General features: G+C 39.7%; 1 protein-coding gene across 4 annotated transcripts in view; it reads left to right on the top strand.

Annotated features, from left to right (window-relative positions):
- TMEM245 (transmembrane protein 245) overlaps positions 1-20,671 on the top strand; it is a 100,921-nt gene that overhangs the window by 14,544 nt on the left and 65,706 nt on the right. For 2 of the 4 annotated variants that reach the window (XM_019454268.2, XM_019454266.2), the window contains exons 4-7: positions 11,241-11,357; positions 13,885-14,103; positions 16,540-16,709; positions 19,631-19,654. In XM_019454268.2, the coding sequence (XP_019309813.1) occupies positions 11,241-11,357; positions 13,885-14,103; positions 16,540-16,709; positions 19,631-19,654 (530 nt within the window). The remainder of the gene's footprint in view (positions 1-11,240; positions 11,358-13,884; positions 14,104-16,539; positions 16,710-19,630; positions 19,655-20,671) is intronic. The other 2 variants (XM_019454269.2, XM_019454267.2) reach the window with 2 other exon arrangements.

Here is a 20,671-nt window from a genome sequence, read left to right as displayed (position 1 = left end):
TTGTTGATAGTGCTGCTATAAACATGGGGGTGCATGTGTCCCTTTGAAACAGCACACTTGTATCCCGTGGATAAATGCCTAGTAGTGCAGTTGCTGGGTCATAGGGTAGTTCTATTTTTAGTTTTTTGAGGAACCTCCATCCTGTTTTCCAGAGTGGCTGCACCAGCTTGCATTCCCATGTTTTTATTTTATTTTTGAGAGAGAGACAGAATGCGAGCGGGGGAGTGACAGAGAGAGAGGGAGACAGAATCTGAAGCAGGCTCCAGGCTCTGTAGCTCAGAGCCTGATGTGGGGCTCGAACTCACAGACTGTGAGATCATGACCTGAGCCGAAGTCAGACGCCCAACCGACTGAGCCACCCAGGTGCCTCTAAAGATAGAGGTTTCTAATGAGCTGTAAGATGGAGCATAGGGTGGCTGGATATTAATGGTCTGCACATCATCGATCAGACTGGACTTCTCCTTATCCATCCACATGGAAACAGCTATGGCTGGAGAGGTAAATCTGAGCAGCACACGGTTTCTACAGCAACCGATGTTACTTCTTTCTGATGGTTATACATCAAGAAAAAGCAAATTACTAATTAATTGCAGCAGATTGTTAAAAGAAAAAAATTAATTTCTTAGATATCATTTTGTATAGTTAAATTAGAGAATACTACAGAGAAACAAAAAGAAGAAAATAAAAATTACTCAAAATCCCATTATGCATCTAAATGTTTACTAATGCCTTAAGACTTTTATGCCTTCAGAATTTAAAACACAAGAAAATTGGATTATACTGAACATTCTATTTTGTAATCTACATTTTAAATCTTATGTCATGAGCACCTTTCTATGTCAAATACACTTCTAAAACATTTTTAGCATCTTCATTTTATGCTAATCACAAGGCTATTTGTGGCATCCTTGTGTATGTGTATAGCTACGTTATATTTTGTGTGTGTGTGTGTATATGTCTGTGGTTTTTTCCTTTTTTTAAGATTTTTTTAATTTTAATTTTTAGATAGTGCAAGCAGGAGAGAGGGAGGGAGGGAAGGCGGGAGAGAGAGAGAGAGGGAGAGAGAAAGAGAGGGAGGGAGAGAGAGAGAGGATCCCAAGCAGACTCCATGCTCCGCGTGCAGAGCCTGACGTGGGGCTTGATTCCACAACCCTGGGATCATGACGTAGGCCAAAATCAATAGTTGACTGCTCAACCAACTGAGCCACCCAGGCCCCGTGTGTGTGTGTGTGTGTGTGTGTGTGTGTGTGTGTGTGTGTGTGTGTGTTTAATTAAATTGCTCTTTGTTTTTTTGTTTTTTGTTTTTTTGTCTGGAAACCATCTCTCTCTGAGAGTGGAAAATAGGAGAGATTTTTTTTGTTTTTTTTCCAGTTTTCTTTATTCGCCCAATCTTCCTGGTCACAATCTATTAGTCTCTGTGGTTATATATCAGATCAGTAGAAGTAAACTTCTGTTTTGACAACTACTGTATGAAGCTTGGTGTTCACCACTTGTTCCTCTGGGTAACTTTATCTCCCTTCCTCCCTCCCCTTTCTGCTAATAGCAATGGTTTATAGAGCTTGGCTTATCCCTCACCCCTCACCGCTTACCCCAGGATGGTTTCCTTTTTTTGTTTTTCTGGAAATCAGTTCTCTTTTCTTGTCTTTCTATCCTTATTTACCTTTTTACTTGAGATGTATTTGACATATAACATTGTATCAATTTCAGGTGTACAATGTAATGATTCAATGTTTGAATAGTACATTGTGAAGTGATTATATTAATCTAGTTAACATCCATCACCTTGTGTAGTTACAAAAAAGTTTTTTTTTCCTGTGATGAGAACTTTTAAGATCTATTCTTAGCAACTCTCAAATATGCAATACAGCATTATTAGCTCTAGACACCATGCTGTGTATTACATCTCTGTGACTTATAACAAAGCATATACCTTTTGACTCCCTTCACCCATTTTTCCTATTTCCTTCTCCCAACTCTGGCCACCAAGCTGTGTGTGTGTGTGTGTGTGTGTGTGTGTGTGTGTGTGTGTGTGTGTGTGTAAGTAACATTTCCTCATATAAGTGAGATCATATGGTATTTGTCTTTCTTTGTCTGACTTATTTAGCTTAGCATAATGCCCTTGAAGTCCATCTAAGATTTCTTTTCTCTTTCTTTCTTTCTTTCTTTCTTTCTTTCTTTCTTTCTTTCTTTCTTTCTTTCTTTCGCTGAGTAATATTCCATTCTGTACGTATACCACATTTTCTTTATCCATTCATGCACTGATGGACACTTAGGTTGTTTCCATATCTTGAGGATTTTAAGTAATGCTGTAATGAACATGGGGTCATATAGATCTTTTCTGTGTCTTAATTTGGATTAGATGTTTTCTTTAGATTAAACTAAACATTTTATAGTGTTTCTGTTTTCTTTGGATAAATACACTCGAGTGGAATTTCTGGATCTTATGGTAGTTCTATTGTTCACTTCTTAAGGACAGTTTTCTCCTTTTGACTGCTTTTGTACAGGGCCAAGTAAGTACTTCGTTGTAAGTTATGAATAATCTAGGTTAAAGCGGTGGTTTCAAATAGGTTTTCTCTTAGGTGTAAATTCTCATCAGCTGGTGAAGGCAGCTCAGGGAGCCATGCAGACAGGGTTCTAAGACCAAGTTTTGAGCTGTGGGAAAAAGAAGGCCATGTTTGATTATTATTATCAGCCATAAACCCAGCATGGGGATGTGCTGGCATGCCCGGCAGATTTCTGGTATTTGTATTCTAGACTATTGCAAGGAAGGAAATCACAGGGACACAGAACATATGTTGAGAGCAGATTTAGAAATGTTGGGTTTTCTTGTTTTGTTTACTTTTATTCTAGCCTATTTCAGAATATTCATTTCTTTTTTAATTTTTTAAAGTTTATTTATTTTGAGAGAGATGCATGTGAGCAGGGGAGGGGCAGAGAGAAAGAGAATCCCAAGCAGGCTCCATGCTATCAGTACAGAGCCCGACATGGGGCTCGAACTCTGGAAGCTGTGAGATCATGACCTGAGCCAAAACCAAAAGTCGGATACTTAACCACTGAGCCACCCAGACACCCCCAGAATAGATTATTCTTGATCTAGAATCCTTTTTATAGACTGCTAGTCTAGGTAATCTTCCATCATAAAATAAATCTTTTAAACATTTTTTTTCTCTTAATTTGAGTATTTGTTTTTCCTCTTGCCCCTAGAACCTTGTTTCTTTTAGGCATCAGAACTCAAAACATCTAATCCAAATTAAGACAGCCTTTCCCTTTTATTACAGCCAGTTCCCTCCTGTAGATGTCACTGTACTATAGTTAGGTACAGGAATGCTTTAGTGCTCCACCAGGGCGGTACGTGCATTTATTCGTCACTGATCACTTCCATCGTCCTGTTGTACAACTTGTACTTGTTCCTAGGCACCTATGTAGGCATCTTTCTCTGTGTCTTTTGAGCTTTGACTCTCACTGTTGTAGAAGCTTTTATGACCTATGATTCACTGGATTCACACAATTAATCCTTTGGATTTGCTCAGATTTCAAAGCATGAAGTTTGTTTAGTTCCTAGATCTGGTAGAGTCTTCTTGTGGATCATTGTGGAGTTTCAGCTGTTCTTTCTGAGCCCAGGGGCCTTCCTCAGTGATTTTCTCATAGGCCTTGGGAGCTCTTACTTGGTATTTTCTGGAACATCAAGATAATGTATGGAAAAAATATTAAGTGTCAACTGTGTTTTAAAATGTACTTTTTTAATCCACAAACACTCCTCCTCTCCCTGCCACCCCTCCAAAAAAAGATCCTTGTAAAGTAGATATGTCCATTTTGCTGATGAAGACCTTTAATTCTAGAGGTTAAGTGATTTGCCACAGTCACACAGGTGGCCGGTGGAGCTAAGAATGAAAGCTTAGCGTCAAGGACCCCGGTGCTCTTTCCCTTCACCAGGCTCTTTGAACAAGCATCAGTCATCCGGAAAAGGTGTAGTGACTGCTGATCCCTCTTGTACTCAGTTGTTTTATGGTTCTTAGTCTTTTTTTTTTTTTTTTGTAACATTTATTTTTGAGAGCGAGCCTGAGTGAAGAGGGTAGAGAGAGAGGGGGACAGAGGATCTTAAGTGGGCTCTGCGCTGACAGCAGTGAGCTTATGTGGCACTCAAACTTACAAACTGAGATCATGACCTGAGCCAAAGTCCGACGCTCAACTGACTGAGCTCCTCTGTCTTACGCATGGGCCTTGTTTGCCTCCCACAAGTGCAGGGACTAGCTACTCTGCTTCCTGGATCCTAGATGTCTCACTTGGTAGAAACCTGGAATCCAGCTTCAGTGTGAGTGCCCTTGGCCTTGCTTTATTGTTAATAATAGCAACATGGGCGAGGCCCTGCCGAGCTCTTTAAACATGCTCTTATTTAATTTTCTTTTTCTAAGTTTTCTTTCTACTTATTTTGAGAGAGAGCGCACGTGCGTGTGCAAACAGGGGAGGGGTAGAGAGAGAGGAAGAGAGAAAATCCCAAGCAGGCTCTGCGCTGTCAGCATGTGGGGCTTGAACCCACGAACCGCGAGATCGTGACCTGAGCAGAAATCAAGAGTTGGACGCTTAACCGACTGAGCCACCCAGGCATCCCTCTTACTTAATTTTCTTAGTAATCAGTGGGATTAGTACTTCTACTTATTTTACAGATGAAGAAACATAGACTCAGCCATTTACTCTGAGTAAATTTACACTAAGAAGTGCTTTTTCCAAAGCTAGGCAAACAAGCATCAGGTGTATCTTTAATACGCTGGACCCACAGTCTGAGAAGCATGAGCAAGTACAGCTGGATCTGTTCCTCCCAACACTGGTGATTGTTTGTTAAAAAAATCAGAAATGCCTTGGCAGGGAAGTCTTGGTGGTTGCCTTCATCATTTTGCAATAACATGCAACGTGAGTGAACAAGTTTGGTTCAGGTGAGGCTAAATTGGAAAAAGAAAAGGAACAAAGTAGACTTCTTACTGCTCATCTGCTACTGCCCTATCTGACACAGTCAAACAGGCCTAGGGAAACTTCGACTGGTCCATATCCAAGCCCTTGCTACTGACCAGTAGCGTAATGAAGTGATGCTAGAAGCCACTGAGAGGGAGGTGTATTTCCCACATTAGCAACGGAAACAGAAGCCTTCTTCAAAGGGAGCTTTACGTGCTGGGGAGATTTTACTTGGTATGCACAGCCTCTTTCCAGTAGGCATCACTGGATGTATTTCTGGCAACTGCCACTGTCACTGTGAGAGAGAACTAAGTAGATTGAGTATCTCCTTATTTAGAGCATTTTCAAAACGAATTATCCTCTGTTTATTGAAAACGTTATTCTGCCTATTGTTGAGTTAGCCGTATTAACAGATCTGTTAATCTGTCAGAACATGTGATCTGTTTCTACTGTGCCAGACCGTGAGTTTCTGTCCCCTAGTGCTAGGCTGTTGGCGGCCTGCTTGTTTGGACTTGTGTAGATCCCTGTTATTTGGGCCTCCCTTGATGCTGGCCCTGTCCCTGGGTAGATGGACACTTGAAACCTTGGATGTTCTTTCCTTTTTTAGGTTACAGTTCTTCGGTCCCAAGATTATGTTCCCTTGTCTGTATGCCTATTTTTAGCTGGGGTTTTTTCCAATACCATGACTTTGCCTAGATTCTCAGTCCTGGCGTTCTTGCATTTGGTTTATCATTTCTGCCAGAACCCTTGGGGTTTTTGAAGCTCAGGAGGATATCACTAAGACAGAAGTCATTGAAGTGCCTGTTTGATAAGTAAGAGCAGTTGCCAAATCTTACATCAATAACTTTCAAATACGCTTTTTGGATTTTTCCTGCTTGCTACTCCCTTCATTCCTTTGTCAAGTTTCAGGCCCTCTAAAAATTTGCCAAATTAGTTTGTGTATTAACTAGGATAATGCTGCATAGTTTTCATTGGTTTAGCTATGGTTCACTGAATATTTCCTGCATTGTTTTAGTGATATCAGCAAGTTGGAGACAGGGTCTTTAAGGTGTGAGGGTTTAATTTATTGGCCTTAACTTTTCCTCAAGTCTTTCAGTGCCTATATTTTGCGTAAATATCTGAAGATGTGTGCTAGGAGCATAAGACGTTTAGGGAAATGGCCATAATATGAAGTAGAGAGGGGATGAGAGGCACAGACGAATACTGCACAAGTGTTAGTGGCTTATGCTTATAGTTTATTCTGCCAAAGCCAAAGGCTTTGAAATAGGTGGTGGTGATAGCTAACATTTACTGAGTGAGTCTTGCATACGAGGTATTGTTCTGAATATTTCATATGTACTGTTTCACTTAATTCTCATATGAAATCAGAATTTAGAGAAGCCCCATTTCATACATGAGGGGACTGAGGCACCTGGATTTTTTTTTTTTTAATTTTTTTTCTTAATGTTTTTATTTATTTTTGAGACAGAGAGAGACAGAGCATGAGCAGGGAAGGGGCAGAGAGAGAGGGAGACACAGAATCGGAAGCAGGCTCCAGGCTCTGAGCCATCAGCACAGAGCTCGATATGGGGCTCGAACTCACAGACTGTGAGATCATGACCTGAGCTGAAGTCGGATGCTCAACTGACTGAGCCATCCAGGCGCCCCGAGGCACCTGGATTTTAAGTAACTCGCCAATGGTCATCTAGCTAGTAAGGAGTAGATCTGGGATTTGAATGTGAGCAGTCTTGTTTCCTTACCTGTGCTCCCAAACACTGAGTTGTACTGATCGTGCTGCCTCTGTGCAGAGTAAACATGAGACCCTCCGTTCTCCCTCTGCATCCTGGTATCTCTCCGATCTTCTCATTGTACCTTATGTCCTGGCCTTATCAGACTTCTTAAGAGTTCTTTGAACAGCACTTGGTGTTTTTTTCTTGCCTTTGTGCTTTTACACTTGCTTTTTTGTCTTTCTGAAAAATTTTTCTCCTGCTGCCCTCTAAGACATAAACCTCTTTTTCCCCTCCAAGATAGACTGGTTCTGTTTTGTTTTGTTTTAATATGGCTAACATATTTTTTTTTTTAATGTTTGTTTATTTTTGAGAGAGAGAGAGAGAGCACACGCGCGTGAGAGAGAGCACGAGCGGGGCAGAGAGGGAGGGAGAGAGAGAGAATCTCAAGCAGGCTCCTCACTGTCAGTGCAGAGCCTGATGCGGGGCTTGAACCCATGAACTGTAAGATTATGACCTGAGCTGAAATTAAGAGTCAGACACTTAACCATCTGAACCACCCAGTGGCTAACATATTTAAATGGATTTAAAGGGTGGCATCTTTTACCATTCCTGTTAAGTAGCATCTTTGGAGACCCTTCCCTGACCTCCCAAGCATGGATTAGGTTGCCATCTTCTGTGCTCCCCAAATATGCTACACTTGTCTTTACATTAGCTTTTATACTGAATCATAACTGGTAGACTAAATATTAGACTGAGGTTGGGGCTTGGGTCTCAGTCTCTTAGCATGTAGCCTAGTCACCTGTTTAGTGAATGAGGACTTAACGGGGGTTTAGAAATGTAAGTCAAACTACAGCCAAACTGAGAATCCATATTTGAGGATCTATAAAATTGTTACTTTGGAGCTACTTAAAACAAAGGACTTATTTTTCAGGCTCTCTCAAAGATGAGTCACTACTTCATTAAATAATTTGTGAAGAGGTAGGTTTAGTAATTTAGGACCCTTGACTAGTCTTTAATTTTTTTTTTTCAACAGTAAACCCCTTACCCTTTTAGCCCATCCCCCCTCCCACAATCCCTCCAGTAACCCTCTGTTCTCTATGTTTAGTCTCTTATGTTTTGTCCCCCTCCTTGTTTTTATATTACTTTTGCTTCCCTTCCCTTATGTTCATCTGTGTCTTAAAGTCCTCATATGAGTGAAGTCATATGATATTTGTCTTTCTTTGACTAATTTCACTTAGCATAATACCCTCTAGTTCCATCCACGTAGTTGCAAATGGCAAGATTTCATTCTTTTTGATTGCCGAGTAATACTCCATTATATATATGTACCACATCTTTATCCATTCATCCGTCGATGGACATTTGGGCTCTTTCCATACTTTGGCTATTGTTGATAGTGCTGCTATAAACACTGGGGTGCATGTGCCTCTTTGAAACAGCATACCTGTATCCCTTGGATAAATACCTCGTAGTGCAATTGCTGGGTCATAGGGTTGTTCTGTTTTTAATTGTTTGAGGAACCTCCATACTGTTTTCCAGAGTAGTCTTTAATCTTATGTAAGAAAGAAAACTTCGCTTTTTAAAATTTTACTGGAAGCATTTTTCTTTTCTTTCTCTACTCTGCTGTCCCAGGCTATTAATCATGTATTCCCTTCCTTTGCTCTTGAGTGGAGCCTGAGAAATCTCTCCTAGCTGCACAAGAAGTTAAATCCTGACTTGTCTCTGGTGTAATCAGTTTATTTTTGAAACTTCTATGTAGAATTCTAAAAAAAATACCTAAAATGTCCAAAATTTTCCTCCATTTCCCCTCCCTGGTTGTTGACATGGTATTTCCCTATGGTTATCTATCTAACCATAATCTGGAAACTTGGGGGTTGTTATCTTTGACACGTCATCTCCTTCATTACCTTTATGGGTTCATCATCAAGTCTGGTCCACTTTGACCACTCCATGTCTTAAATGCAGCCACTTTTCCAACATCTCCCCTTTAAACTGCTGCAGAGCATGCTGTCATCATGTCTTGCCTGCAGTGTTGCAGTAACTTCTCTCCCTGTACCCACTCTTGGTCCCTCCCAATTTGCTCTTGACCAAACAGCAAAAATGATTCTTTTTATATTTCAAAGCTGATCATTTATTTATGGACTGGGAAGGTGAGTGTGGTTATGAAAGGGCAACATGAGAGATCCTTGCACTGATGACACTGTTCTGTATCTTGTATCCATGCCGATATCTTTACTGTGATATTGTACTACGGTTTTGCAAGATGTTACCATTGGGGGAAACTGGATAAAGGGTACACAGGGTCTCTCTCTATTATTTCTTATAACTGCATGTAAAGCTGTAAGTATCTCAATTAAATTTCAGTAAAAACATGATCATTTCCTGTTTAAAACTCCTCAGTACTTTCCTACACCTTTTAGAATAAAGACTAAAGTACTTCCTATGGTCTTCTATGACTTGGATCATCTGGCTCAACACGTCCAGCCTTGTTTACTCAATACCACTTTCCCACTAGCTGTCTGTGTTCCAGACACACTGACCTTCTTACACTGTCTTTAACATGCCAGTGTCTTCACTCAGTGGCCTTCCTACTCACTTCTTCTCCCCAAATATTATTTACATTCCTTTGATCAATTCCTTCTCATCCTTTGTATATCATTGTTTTTATTTCTTAAAGAGAAGATGTTCCTGATTCTCCAGACTAAGATTTCTTCCACTAGGAGTTCATAAAATAGCTAGTGTGTTTCCTTTACAGCAGTCATTATAGTTGGTGTACATTCACATTTGTGTGCGTTTTTTTTTTTGGTAAGGTGAATTAACAAATTATCCCCAACTGTGGTAAGAATTTTTTTTTTCCATGTGGATCTTCAATCCCTATGTGTCTCTTCCACCAGGCTCCACAGGGGCAGGGTCCGTGTCTTTATCCTCAGCATCCAATTCAGTGAATAGTGAGAATGTGTAAGACATGAAAGATGCTGTCTTTCCCTCTTTGTTCCCTTCTTGGTATCTAAGAAACAATTTAGATCCTTAGGCCAGGGGAATAAGTCCCAATCCAGATATCTTGTTCTCTTCCTAGATCAGGAGTTTGACTTGCTCTTTGATCGTCTGAAGATAAACCTCTTGTCAGATCACAGAGACATTTATCAGAGGAAGGATAGGGTATGGTTGAGTAAGGCGAATGCTCTTGATCCTCATGGTTCAGTCCACCAAAGAGCCATCTTAGGGCCTGGCCTACTTGTCTCTGGGAGATGGCCAGCCTGGGATTTGCTAAGTAGGTGGAGCTCATTTGGAGTTTTCTGAATGGCCATGGCTGTTTTCACTGGCTTGGCAGAATTCTGTGCTGTCACACTGTGTATTGACCTACCCAGAGTAAGGTCCCATCTCCGTGAGTGTGGGTGTATGATTTGGTGAGTGTTAGTATTCTTAGTTGTAGACAACAGAATCTGCACTAGCTAGTCTAAATGGAAAGAGGTGTTGATTAGCATATAGCATTTTTACATATAGAATTTCGGGGAAGACCAGACAGTTAAACAAACTTAGATGTGTCACAGGCAGAAGCATTGCAAACAGGAAAAGTGCTCAGTGACACCAAAGGACTATTTGAGTAGAAGTCCCATGGCTGCTGCTACCTGCCGCAAAGTTAAGATCAGGTAGCATTGCTTTTAGACTTCTGCTAAGTTTTGACAGAAAAACCATATGCCTGCATGACTGTTTGACTTGAGAGCGTCCAAATTCCAGTGAGTCTCACTTTGGTCTTCTGGGTCTTGATAGGTGTGCCTTATTGGTGGAAACTGCATTTCACATGGGACCTTAGCTGCAAGGGAGTCTAAGAAATACAATAGCTTTCTAGTCTCTAGGAGGAGGAGAACATGCTAGAACCTGGTATTGTATGAGCTCATCTGTTGTGTGCCATAGTAGATTAAAGACTGACAGTTGACAGACAGACCTCATTGGCCAGTAAATGTTTTATTTGACTTTAGTGCAAATGATTAAGCTTGGTGTACTATGTATTAGGAATTTAACATGGGAACATATAAAATGAAACAGAGTAATAAGATTATTTTAGATTTTCAGTGGTGGATTTTGCCTGTATTGAATTATGTACTTTATAGAGCTATATGATTTTGCATAGTACCCAGACGTTTGCCTATGCATTCATGGAATGCAGTTATCAAGAGCACTGAGTGTTGGCTGTTTCATACCGTATTAGGAGCTAGTGATACAAAGGAGAGTAAGACAGTCACAGTCTGCATTCAGGAAGCTCACAGACTTGGTGTGGCAGTGTTTTTCAATGTGCATTCAGATTGTGAAGTTAAAAAGTAAGAGAGCGGGACTCCACGTTTATATATCCACTCTCAGCTGCATGCACCAGTGACTGATAAGCAGAGTCCAGGAACCAAATGTTTAGCAGACTTTCCTGTTGATTCTAAAGCATTCTCCCTTGGTGAAGAACCCCTGGTCCAGTGGGTCAATAATAACCATTTTGTTGTATTGCTTTTGAAAATTTAGTACTATGTTTCAGTTTGTAGCAGTTATTTCCCACTTGGTTTTAGAAAGTTTTGCAAACACGTGCTTGTTTTACAGGAGCGGAGTTACCAGGGCAGGTTATCTCCATGGCAGCTTCTACTCTGGCAACCTTGGCCATCTCCATCACAGGGTATGAATCAAGTGCCGATGACCAGCCCTCCGACCAGCCTGCAGGTGACTGAAGGGATGTTTTCAAATACAATTCTGGAAATTGACATATACACATAAAGTATAAACTTAAGGACATGAGCATCACAGAATGCTATTTACTAGTCCTTCATTTTCCTCTGATTTCTATTTTTATACTTTTTCCTCCTTTCATCTTTGTTCTCACATATCACTTTTTTCATGCTTTTAATTTTACCTTTTTTGTTTCTTTTCTTGAATCTTCATCTTTTCCCTTTTTTTAAGAAAAATGCTTTTCTTTTAATTTTTCTTTTGTTACTCCTTCTCACTTTCCCTTCATATTATTTCCCTTTTCTCTGTGCCTCTTCTACGTTTTCCATTATTTTCTGCACTTAATCCTGTCCTTATTTTCCATTTCTGTAGCCATCCGTTCTCCATTGTTCTGGTTTTGTTCTAACTCTTTACATTGCTTTCGTTGTTGATCCAACTTTTTCTTTTGGTTTTTATTTTCTGTCTTACAGTTCTCCCATTTCTCTGGCATTTCTTGCTTCTCAAAGTTTGCTTTGCGTGTCTTGTGCTGCTAATACATTGACTGTTTCCCCTGAAACCAACCTGTCTGCTTATTCTGGATACCATGCTCCTGCAAGATCAGCTGGTAGATTTATATCAGCTTTAAAGTCATACTGTACTCCCACAGAGTTCAGAAATGTAAAAGGCCATCTCTGTGCCAAGAAGTTTATTAGTGCTAGGGGCTTTGGAGTTAAGGAATATTTTTGGTGAGCTCTTCCTGAAGAGCGGACTTTAGAAAAGTCTTAAAAGGAGAGATCAGCTAAGAAAAAAGCATTTGGGGTAGCAGGAAAACATATTTTTATTGCACATTGAGTTATGTTTCCAAAATGAAGAGGGGATAATGTTTTGGTTAGGGACTTATTATTCTTCTGAGTATCTACCACACTTACCAGCATGAAGTTTCCAGATTAGAAAGATTCTCAAAGAGCAAAGTCAAACAGAAGCGTATTATAACTAGCTTGGGCTTTAGCCCCAAACCTCAGGATAGAATGTTACCTCTGATAAGATGGGCTGACTTACCACAATGCTAGTATATCAGTAGTAACAGTTTACTCACAGATAAACATTGAACATTATAAGAAACACTAAGAAGATTATGATATAACCATCAGAGTGCTACTCTGTAGTTTCTTATGAACTTTATGAAATCACAGGGAAGGCTGTCTTTGAGCATTATTTAGTGAGTGTCCACTATTTAGTGAGCATCAGGTACTATCCTATGTGCTGTTCAGCAGAGGGAAAACAAGACAGACAAGGTCTTAGCTCCCCTAGAAGTGACATTCAACTGAAGGAAGAAAGTGTGAAAGGGTAAGTGGAATGTGGTATAACTACATACAACTATGTAAAGACTGGGACAAATAGGGGGTTGGGGTTATGAGTGTTCTTGTTTCTTTCCTCTATTTTCTAGACTTTATGAAATATCTACTTTTTTAATGTTTATTATTTTAAGAGAGTGCACATGAGCATGTGGGGGAGGGACACCGAGAGAGAGGGGGAGAGAGAATCCTAAGTAGGCTCTGCGCCATCAGCATAGAGCCCGATGTGGGGCTCAAACTCATGAACTATGAGATCATGACCAAATCAGGAGTCCAATGCTTAACCAACTGAGCCATCTAGGTGCTCCAAACAGTCTACTTTTGTCATTAACTTTTTTTTCTGGAAGGCAAAATGCAAATTGTAGGGTCTTTATAATTTCCATCATCATGGCATATACTGAGTAATATTGCTTTAAGAGTTCTATGATTTCTGAGGCATGTGGTATATTTTGGTAAAACTAGGAAACAGAAAAATATAACCCTATGGTAAAATGTAACTTAATAGTTGCTTTGTTAGAAAACAGTGCCTTATGTGAAATAATTCAGTGTGATCACCATTACTTGAATCCTCACCCCCAGCAATCTGTCACTGTTTTATTTCTCATTCTGAGAGAAAGACATGTTTCAAAGCCCTGGGTTCTTCTTGTAAGAGCAGTTGGCTCCATTTTAGTCGAATGACACTGAAAAGCCATGTTGCGTCAGAAATATTATAGATCTAATAAAATTATGTTAAAAGAGAAGTTTTTAAATGTAGGACTTCGTTCGGTATGTTAATATTTGTTGCTTTATACAGTTGAAGTAGTTTCCATGGGCTAATTATAATTTTTAGCTATTTTGTCATGTTTTTCCTTAGTTTTGCATTTAAATGATTCATAGATGAATACATGAAATAGACGACATTAAACCTTGAACAGCGTGAAGTGTATAAAGAGTAAAAAATTCCCCATCCCCAGCCCCACCCCCTAACAAACTTAATTTCCCTAGATTTAAATATGGTCAGTAGTGTAACTCTCCACACACTTTTCAGTGCACATGCAGGCACGTCCAGATTCTTTTTCTTCTTTAACCCACTTTGATCACACTATCAGAGGCCATTTGCAGGCTTGAAACAGAGTAGCTTAGCAAGTTGCTCCGTGGGACTGTCAACTAATGTGGACTAATATGGTGGTAACTTTCTTCCTCCTCCTCAGAAACCATGGACACAGGAGAACCCCCCGCACCACTGTCCTCATCTCCTTCACCTTCTTCCCCCTCCCCTACTCTGGGTAGACAGAGGGCTGAAATGGGAACATTTCTCAGGAAGAAGAAAACCAGTGACATCTACTTCGTGTCGCTCGTGTGGGCCATCGTTGGTGTCCAGCTCTGGTTGAACCTGTGGATTGTACAGTTGCTGCCGGTGCCTGTCGCAGGTAGTTGCTCGCTTAGGGTCTTGTCTCCGAAGACCTTTTTTCTTTAACTTTGGGATTTTATTTGATTTATTTATCTTATTTTTATTTTTGTAAACGTTTATTTATTTTTGAGAGAGTGAGTGAGTGGGGGAGGGGCAGAGAGAAGGGGACGGAGGCTCCCAAGCAGGCTCTGTGCTGACAGCAGCGAGCCCAGTGTGGGGCTGGAACTCACCAACCGTGAGATCATGACCTGAGCTGAAGTCGGACGCTCAACCGACTGAGCCATCCAGGCGCCCCTAACTTTTGGATTTTAGTGTTTGAGATAATGCTACCCTCTTTTAAAACTAAAACAATTGTATATTTAAAGGCATCTTCTAAGACTGGAAAAGTAAGTGACTCAGGTGCATTATTGAAGAGTTTGTTTATTTTGTACCTTCTTGATTGTTTGGGCTTACCTCTTACCACAGTCAGAAGCTTGGCCAAGTTTATTAAGTCCTGAATTGATGCTTAGGAACCTGACATCCAGATACCTCCTACATTTGATTAGTTCTTTATCCTTTATCAAAGTTTTTCACTATTGATTTAAATAAAATTTGATTTTTGGAAGCCTGTTTTCCACCGCAGTTTAAAAATCTAAACTCATTGGACCATTTGCCTTCTAGATCATTAGTTTTAAAACTTATTATTCTCATTAACTTGGACAGTTTTTAAAATTTTATTTTTTATTTTATTTTTATTTTTTTTAAGTTTATTTATTTATTTTGAGAGAGAGTTGCAAGCAGGGGAGGGGCAGAGAGAAAGGGAGAGAGAGAATCCCAAGCAGACTGTGTGCTATCAATGGGGAGCCTGATGTGGGGCTTGAACCCATGAAGTGTGAGATCATGACCTGAGCCGAAACCAAGAGTCAGATGCTTAACTGACTGAGCCACCCAGGCACTGCCCCCCCCCGCCCCCACCCCTTTTATTAAAGATTTGTTATGACCAGAACACTATTTAGTGCCTTTCCTTAGGGAACATAGAATATAAGAGGTTGAAGTTTGTTTCTGCTTCTTGCATCCTCAAACAGAACTTCTGTTTGGCAGTTGGAGTAAGACACAGTTGTCATTAAGCAAGCCACAGGGTATGTACTATAGCCATGGTTTCTATTAAGGAATTCATAGAAAAGCTTAGTGGAATCGTTTAAATTGCTCTTCTGGATTGCTCCATACTTTTTTGGTTTTGCCAGATGATTTATTTTATGCTGCCAAATGGTATCAGGTGCTGTTGGAACCCCTTTTCTTTAAAATTTGTTAGTAGGAGTTCCATTTGTCCCAGTCATTTCTTAACCTTCAGGCCATTATAGGAATTTGACATGTCCTTGAGAGAGCAGGCTGTAAGCAGGTGGCCCCCAGAACATTTTCCACAGCCTATAATTACTCTGGGCTTATTCTAGAGCCCTAGGAGCTTTCCTAGGACTTCTTTAGAGATTTAAAAATGTTAATGATGAAGTTGTTGAACTGGTATGTAACACTGAGCTCATGGTTCAAAAGAGTAAACTGTGAATCATTAGATTGCAAGGCCAGGGCTAAGGAGACAGAAATCTCTGGAGTTAGGGAAATTATAGTAGTTGAGATCAATTATCCAGAGTCCAGACTTCAAGGCCCCTGCCCCCCACAGATGAGTAGCTCTTCCTTCTGGCCCCACCACTTTCTTAGTTGGCTTTTAACAGGAAGCTTAACGTCTGCTTGCAGGGCCCCCTTGCTGCCCAGAGTGGAGGGGTACCTTCATACTGTGCTCTGTGAGTGGTCTGTGCAGAAGTTGTGCGGTGCACAGCCTGGGGGCCACTTGTAACAGCCCTGCTTAAGCCCACTCTGCTTCTCCGGTGAACTCTGCTAAGAGATGCAGATGTACAGAGCAGCATCAGGTAGAGAAATCGGAGTACAGCACACTGGTGTAAAATCATGATGCGAATGGAATACCTTTTACCCTTCGGGTCACTAAACATTAAACATCCAAGGAAAAGAATCACATTTGGCAAGAGCAGTGATAATAGCTAAGGAAATTAGGACATGTCAGGGGTTAGTATTCTTTACCCAAGAAGGGTGAGGGGCAAGGGGCCAAGATTGTAGTCCCCTAAATCTTCATGATCAGTGTTTTACGTTTATACGGGCTATGAAAGAATCCATGGCTCCTTCAAAGATTCAGATTTCACCACGAAGGTAATGTATGGGCAGATGAGGCTTGTATGAAAAGTTATTGTCCCTAATTCTGTCTGTTTGGAATACCATGAACTTTTATCTCTCCCCCTTGCCTTTTTTTCCCCTTAATTGGTCTTTATTTAATATTAGTTTCACTGTTTTTTGAAAGGTCACGTGAAATTAAAGGACCTTCTCATGTTCTGACTTTGTATGTTCTTTGTATGAGAAAGGACCTTTCTCATGTTCTGATTTTGGCTTTGTATGCTTTTCTTCGTTATAGTCTGGATCCTCAAAAAGCTTGTCATTCACTTTGGAGTCGTGGACTTCCTGGCGAAACGCTGCCGCGTGTGGTGGCAGGTGGCTGAGCACTTCCTCAAGGAGCGGCAGGAGGCTCTCGCACCATGGCCGGTTATTGGGCTTGGAAAATTCTTGTTAAAAGTTGATAGCAAGGTATTGTATTTTAAGACCTTGGGCTGTTTTGATGGAGTTTATAATACACATACTCCATTTCCTGGTATTTGGTGTTCATACTGGGATTGTTGATAACACATTTAACATCTAAATCTGTGATGAGATTTAAAGTTGAGAATTACGCCTTATGTAAGTATAGGATAGATTTAGTTTAAGTATTATGTAAGTAGTTTTCCCTCTTAAAAGTGGGAGAAAAGGATGTTCTAGAACATCTTGTTCAACTCCCTCATTTTATAAGGACCAAATTGAAATTTAGAGGGACTAAGTGACTTGCCTAAAATTATATTGCCAGGTAATGCCTCCTCAGTGCAGTGAGTATTTCTGGGGTAATTCCCACAGGTCAAATAATGTACTAATAAGTCCTCAGGAAAATTTAGTGAATCACAGAAAACTGGGTGCAGCAGCCCTGTTTAGTGGAGAGACAGCAATCCATTAAAATTCGGAGGCAGTGGTTGAGAGCATGGACCCTGATTCCACACTGGTTTCAGATCCCGGTTATTCTACTCACTAGCTATGTGACCTTGAATGAGTTTCTTAACCTTTCTGTGGCTTGGTTTCCTTATTGATACAATAAATACAATAGAATGCACCTCATGGAATGGCTGTGAGGGTTAAGTGTGTTCCTAGATCAGCGCCCGGTATACAGTAAGCTTTGTGTAAGTGATAGCTGTGGTTGTAATTTGTGTGTGTGTGTGTGTGTGTGTGTGTGTGTGTGTGTGTGAGAGAGGGGGGAACGCATGTACAGGATACAGTGGTCATACTGATCAAGAAAGGACTCACTGTTGGTGAGGTAGTGGGAGAAGGGAGGTTTTGCAGAAGAGGTGATGCCATAGCAGATTTTGAAGCGCAAGTAGGGGTTTATTAGGTTGACAGGGCAAGAAGAACAGGTGGATGGAGCAGTGCACAGGTCGAGATGGCCACAGCATGACTTCTTAGGGAACACCAAGGAAACAGTCATGGCTGGAATATGCGAAGAGGTGAGGCTGGAGAGTTGGGTGAGACAGAATTGAGGCCTTCGTGGGTGCTGTGCCATGTGAGTTGGACTTCCTCAGAGAGGCTCAGAAATCTTTGAGCGGGTCCATCCATAACTTCGGGTTGAGAAATACTGTTAGGTGAAACCAGCATAGATAAGGATGAGAATAGTAACTGGAGTTCATGTGAGGTGGAAGGAAATAAATCTTTTAAACCCGTAGTAAAGTCTCCTGGGTCAACAGAGATGCAGGGGGATATGTTTCCTTACGTGTTGTATTGCCTTTCTGTCTTCTAGAAAGTTTGCCACCAGTGTAACCTATGAGAATGCCCATTTCCCGAGCTCTTGCCGATACTAGATATTATAATGTAACAAAAAGTCCTTTTTATTTCAGAAAAAGAAGGATTTCAGTGTTTTAATTTGAAATTTTAAAAATTAAAAATGAGGTTGCTTATTGGCTATTAATATTTTACTTTTGTGATTTGCCTATTTGTTTCTTTTTTCAACTTTTTAAATAAGAAAGACTCAAAGACTTCTCACAGATTTTAACATATTGATCACATCTTCCTGGTATCGGGGTGAAGCTTTGTCTTACTAGCACAGATACAGTCCTTCAAACTGTTTAAAGAGGATGACTCCTATTTCAGTTAATTTTTGAAAGCCTTAGCACTGTCAGAAGGGATAGACACTAAATCTTGTTTTCAGAACCCCAGGTACTTGTATTTGGAACCCTTTACTCAAGAAAACTCTACAATTGTGTCAACTGAAGTTCCAGGGGCATCAAAAGTACTTTCTATGGAGCAGCCTTGTGAAAACTTGTCATTTTTTATTCAAATTTGTATGTCAGTTTGTTCCTCTTACAAAGGAAGGGAGACAGTAAAATGAATCAAACTAGGGTTTGTGGTTTTGTATAATAAAACCTACCAAATGGCTATCAAAACTGAATATTTGTTTAATTATAACTGATACCATAATTATGTTTTATTTAGTATAATAATATACATGGGCTGCTGCTTTGGGGAATACATCTCTTTCATATTTCTGTTAAATTTTAATTGATCGTACAGTGTTTTTAAAAATATTCCTCTATAGGAGATTGTTTGAAGTGTATTTTTAAACATGCATCGAGTGTACTTTTAGTCAAAACTCTGCAAACAGCATTTACATTTACTCTGATGAAATTATGCTTTTTAGCCTTTGTACTTTCTGGATCACTAATAATGCCGTAAATCTTATGTTTAGTGATTTTTAGATCCTGTGTTTACCAACTAGCATTAGTTATTACAGTGCTAAATATTGTGAGGTTTAGATGAGGTGACTGTTAGGTGAAAGAAAGGATGTTACAGAAAGTAGAAAGATGTGTGCTTAAGCAATTGAGATGGAAGGAAATATACCCAATATTAACAGAATCTTAGATGGCCAGGTGTTCACTGTTCCAGATGAGCCCTGGAATGTTTTACTGTTTAAAAAAGATGAAATAATTAATACTATAAAGCTAGAAGTTCAGTGAACACATAGTATATGAACGTGAATTAATTTATACAGAGACTAAAAATCCTTTTGGTGCATGATATGCGAAAGAATCTTAATTATTCCTGTGATCTTTGGAATTTGGTGTGACTGTTTAAGCTGACAAGCATTCAGGTTATTTTATGTATTTTTAATGTTGAATTGCCAACAAAGCTTGTGTTTATTTCTGTCATTGTATATCTTAAAGGAATATTTTATTCACTTGATTTTAAAGCTTTGTTAATGCATTACAGTTATTTTTCTAGTTTTTTGTTTTCTTTTTTTTGTTTGTTTTTGGTCTGGGATTATTTCCTCCTCATATTCTCGGTGACTTTCTTTTCTTTTCATACTATTATTGCATTCTCTAATGATATTCCACTGTTCTTATCTTTTCTTTCTTACCTTACCCCCTGTCCTCAAGCTCTGGCACTGGCTAAATAAGAAGGTAAATGAACACATGGATGTTGGTTTTTACTACTGAATTCCCCCTTTATCTCTATTCTCATTCTGTTTCTGTCCATATGTCAAACTTAGTTTATGCTTCTAAAAGTTCAAATTATTAAGCTATGGAAGGTCGTGAAGCATTAATACTGCCACAGTACAGTTTGCTAAACACCCAAAGCTATTTATTTTAGGATACATGGATGCTGTCTCCTTGCCTTGGTGTGTGTAAGAAGTTCTGTCTTGTAGTCCTTTTGTCCACTATAAGTGATTGCCATTCCTTTTCGGCTCTGTAATGTGGCCCAGCCTGGTAACTCTATTCTTCTTTGATGTGTGAGAATATTTGATTCACTTGGCTGGTAATTTTATAGAGTGTCTTTTTTTTTTTTAATATAACTAGTATTCCAGAATTTCATTTTTAACTTAAAAAAGATTGTGGTCATGGCCTGTGACATCTAATTTCATGTATTTCCCAAGGTATGAGATTGTATGTATGGTAAATGCTTCACATGATATGCATGGAATAGGTTACATTTTTAATAACTTTGATAAAGGCTAATCTAGATAAATTAATGCTGTACCTCTGACATGTCCACATGTAGTAGTTCTAGACTTAAATTCATCAAATCTCTGGGACAGATAGCAAGAGATGACATTTATGCGTATTGTGTTTAAACACAATAAGACCCTAAAATTTTAACTGGAAATATTAGAACAGGTCTTAAGAAAGATGTACTTGTTGGAAATAGATCAAGGTGACATTTTTGAGTGTAGAGATTAGGATTTCCTTCTTTTAAAAAATTTTTTTTTAATGTTTATTAGAGTGAGCAGGGGAGGGGGGAGGGAAGGAGGGGGAGAGAGAGAGAGAGAAAGAAAGAAAGAAAGAAAGAAAAAGAAAAGAAAGAAAGAAAAGAAAGAAAAAAGAAAGAATGAAAGAATGAATGAATTCCAAGCAGAGGATCCCAAGCAGACTCTGCTTTCAGCACAGAGCCTGATGCGGGGCTTGAACTCACAAATCCTG

The sequence above is a fragment of the Panthera pardus genome, unplaced genomic scaffold (assembly GCF_024362965.1).
Source record: "Panthera pardus isolate Hobbes unplaced genomic scaffold, ASM2436296v1 HiC_scaffold_20, whole genome shotgun sequence".
In the NCBI taxonomy this organism is placed as follows: domain Eukaryota; kingdom Metazoa; phylum Chordata; class Mammalia; order Carnivora; family Felidae; genus Panthera; species Panthera pardus.
Note: the sequence above shows the minus strand (reverse complement) of the source record. Positions and strands in the feature narration are given on the sequence as shown.